General features: G+C 38.5%; 1 protein-coding gene across 1 annotated transcript; it reads right to left on the bottom strand.

The window, feature by feature from the left end:
- Positions 1–805: 805 nt before the first annotated feature.
- Positions 806–1663, bottom strand: LOC112510799. Its single transcript, XM_025116146.1, has one exon. The coding sequence runs from the start codon at positions 1661–1663 to the stop codon at positions 806–808; it is 858 nt and encodes a 285-aa protein (XP_024971914.1).
- Positions 1664–3018: the final 1355 nt, after the last annotated feature.

Below are 3018 nucleotides of genomic sequence, written 5' to 3'. Positions count from 1 at the left end.
AATTTGACCATGCATTTAGTTGGTAGGAATTGGAATGAAATATTTCAATAGAATTGGAACAATCGTTTTTGTTTGGACCATCCCACATATAGCCCCACCCACACCCTACCAACCATTATGTCACTACTATCGTCATCACAGCTATCACCCCGCCCCAACCCCACCCAACTGCCCCCACCACTCCCGCCCACGCCCCACAATAGGTGGGGTTGTTGGGGGAAAGCAGGGTGGGGCGAGACATTGGGGATGGGGTCAGTGGGTGGCAGGTGAAGACTATAGTGGTAGGATGGTGGTTAGTGGTGGGTTGGAGTAGGGTGGGGGTGGGGTAGGTGGCGGGTGGTAGATGTGACGATGATAATGGTGAGATAGTGGTCGGGTGGCTGGGGCTGGGAGTGCGTGGGTATAATGACAACAATAGTGGCATGGTGGTTACCGGTGGGGTGGGGGTGAGTGGCAGCTGTGATAGCGACAATAATGGTGTGGTGGTTAGGGGCGTGACAGTAACGGTAGTAGCATGGTCGTGGTGAGGGTTAGGTTATGGGCGTGACAGTAATGGTGTGATTAATTTGGATGCGAATGGATGAAATTAAATTCTTTCACTTATGTCAAAGAAAGATGAATTCATGGAATTCAAAGATGATTTCATCCATTTTAAGATGTGAACCTCACGAATTTAGTCAAATAAATTGATGATTTTAGTTTGTTTGAATTCTACAAACCAAACAACACCTTTAACTTATATAAATTTAATATATTATTATGCTTGATACATGTATGGTAATGGTTTCAAATTTACAAAATCCAATCAAACCTGAGGCTGCTCCAGTTCAAGATTATCATCTCCATTCAAAGCCACATAGTCTCCATGATACCCTTGCAGCAAATCACCCAAGCTCGATTTATCAATGTTCTCATGGTGGTACGACTTGCACACCAGATACAGGATCGTTTGAACCACGAGCCCGAAGAGAAACACCTTCGATAGCACCACCACGCACAACACCGCAACCCCGACCCTTTTCCAAACCCCCAACGTACGTCCATAAACGACAACGTATACTTCAAACACGATTTGCACCGCGAAAAATGACAGATACAGCTTCGAGAAAGCGACAATGGCCACCCATCGTTTCCCTTTAATCAAACCATTCCCTTTCATCATAGCTTTAGGCCCGTAAGAGCTTTCCAAAACCGAAACAACACAAGCCATTTGCCATATAATGCTCATGTAAATGAACCCCACCAAGTATAAAATCAACATAAGATGAAACACCACGATACCAAACGCGTTATCAGGAAAATGCACCATGTAGAAAACGACTATCAGGATTGCGAGCACGTTGTAAATGAAGAGAACGACAAACACGCACACGAAAGTGACCGTGAGTCTCTTCCAGACCTTTGGGATGACGCTGATGATGTCGGTGAATGTTAGATTACGTGAAGTGTAAATGGAAGCAGTGGCGTAAACGACAGCACACGTTGAGAAGAGTGAAAAGAGAACGAGAAAGGTGAAGTAGGTGGCTTTGAGTAGCCAATATGCGATCCACTCGGAGTTCAATGCGTCTGTAAGTTTGTCGTATCGTAGAGTTCCGGGTCGGGTTATGTGTCTTTCGAAATCGGTGTGCATCATTTTTCTTGAAATGAGAGCAGAGACTTCCATTTGAGCTAGAAAGATGAAGGCTAAAGGGAGGATGAAAGTTAGGGTGAGTTGAGTGAAGATCTTTCTCCATGAGATGATGGTTTTAAGGGTTTCTTTGTAGATGCCAAAGAGCCCTAAGAACTGCATTTCTTCTTGTGGTCTATCCATGGTGGCTGGATTTCTTGAATGAAAAATCTGAAGAAGATGAAGAGCAGTTTTGCTTCAAATATAAGGAATATAACATCATCTCCAATGTAACCTAAGTTCTTATAAAAATTTAGGTATTTTGTTTTTAAGAGGGTCTGAAGTCTGATTTCGTCTGAATCGGTCAAACCAGTGCAAAAATATAAAAAAATAAATAGTTTTTGCTAACAAATCTCTTCCAGCCCACAAACTATGAACCATTTGATAGAGGACGAATTAGGATTAAGAGATACGTTTACCACTTAAAATTTCAGTGGACATTTAGAGCTTTTAAACTCGTATTTTAGAAATAAAACAATACCCAAACATCTGAACGAATCAAACTTCGAAGGTATTAAGAAATAATTTTGAAAAAACAAACAGACCCTTGTTATGTGAAGTGCCTTTTTTCTTTTCTTAGTTTTATTTTCTTGACTTTATAATAATTATTGATATTGAAAAAATAAATAAAATCCATAAAAAAGAGATTCTTATAAAAACTATAATCGTGAAGAATTCTTGGAAAAAAAAAACCAGTAAATGTGTTAAAATTTGTTTTTGTTTTTTTTTATTTATTTATAAAAACTATGTAAAATTTTAGGTTTTATGAAAACTATGCAGCTTTTCTAGGAAATGACGACATATACAATGCCTGCATAAAATATTGTCGTATCTTATAATTTTTATTTTGTATAAAAATCTATTATGTTCTAGGAAACGATTACTACAAAACAAATGAATTCACTTACAAAAATCATCCTGAATAATTTTTTCCGTCAACAGATTATCCACGAAGTACCAATCGTGTGGTAGAATCAGATGTTTTTTAAGAAAATAAATAATCAGGACCTGGGTAATCTTTCACTGATTTGAGTTTTCCAACAACGATTTATCCATCAACTTTTGTGACGGTTTTATGACGAATCATTCTACACACCATAGAGCGTAGAGGTTAGGGTATGTCTTCTTATATGAAGGTCCGGTGTGTTTTTGTATACAAGTTTATTATGTTTTTCATGTAGAAGTTCAATTGTATGTGAATGGTTAGTTCTTGTAAAGATTTATTTCTCCAATGAAGGTTGTATTTACTCTGAAGATTCGAAGTTTTTCTTTTAAAGTTCGACGATATAAAAAACCTCATCAAGGGCTCCGAAACAATATATATATATATATATGTGTGTGTGTGTGGGGGG

Source organism: Cynara cardunculus (genome assembly GCF_001531365.2).
Source record: "Cynara cardunculus var. scolymus isolate 2C chromosome LG 4, CcrdV1, whole genome shotgun sequence".
In the NCBI taxonomy this organism is placed as follows: Eukaryota; Viridiplantae; Streptophyta; class Magnoliopsida; order Asterales; family Asteraceae; genus Cynara; species Cynara cardunculus.
This window is presented reverse-complemented; position numbering and strand designations above follow the sequence as displayed.

Bases quoted from the DNA above. Each gene is read 5' to 3' on its own strand.
- LOC112510799 (XM_025116146.1), bottom strand. From the start codon at position 1,663: ATGGAAGTCTCTGCTCTCATTTCAAGAAAAATGATGCACACCGATTTC.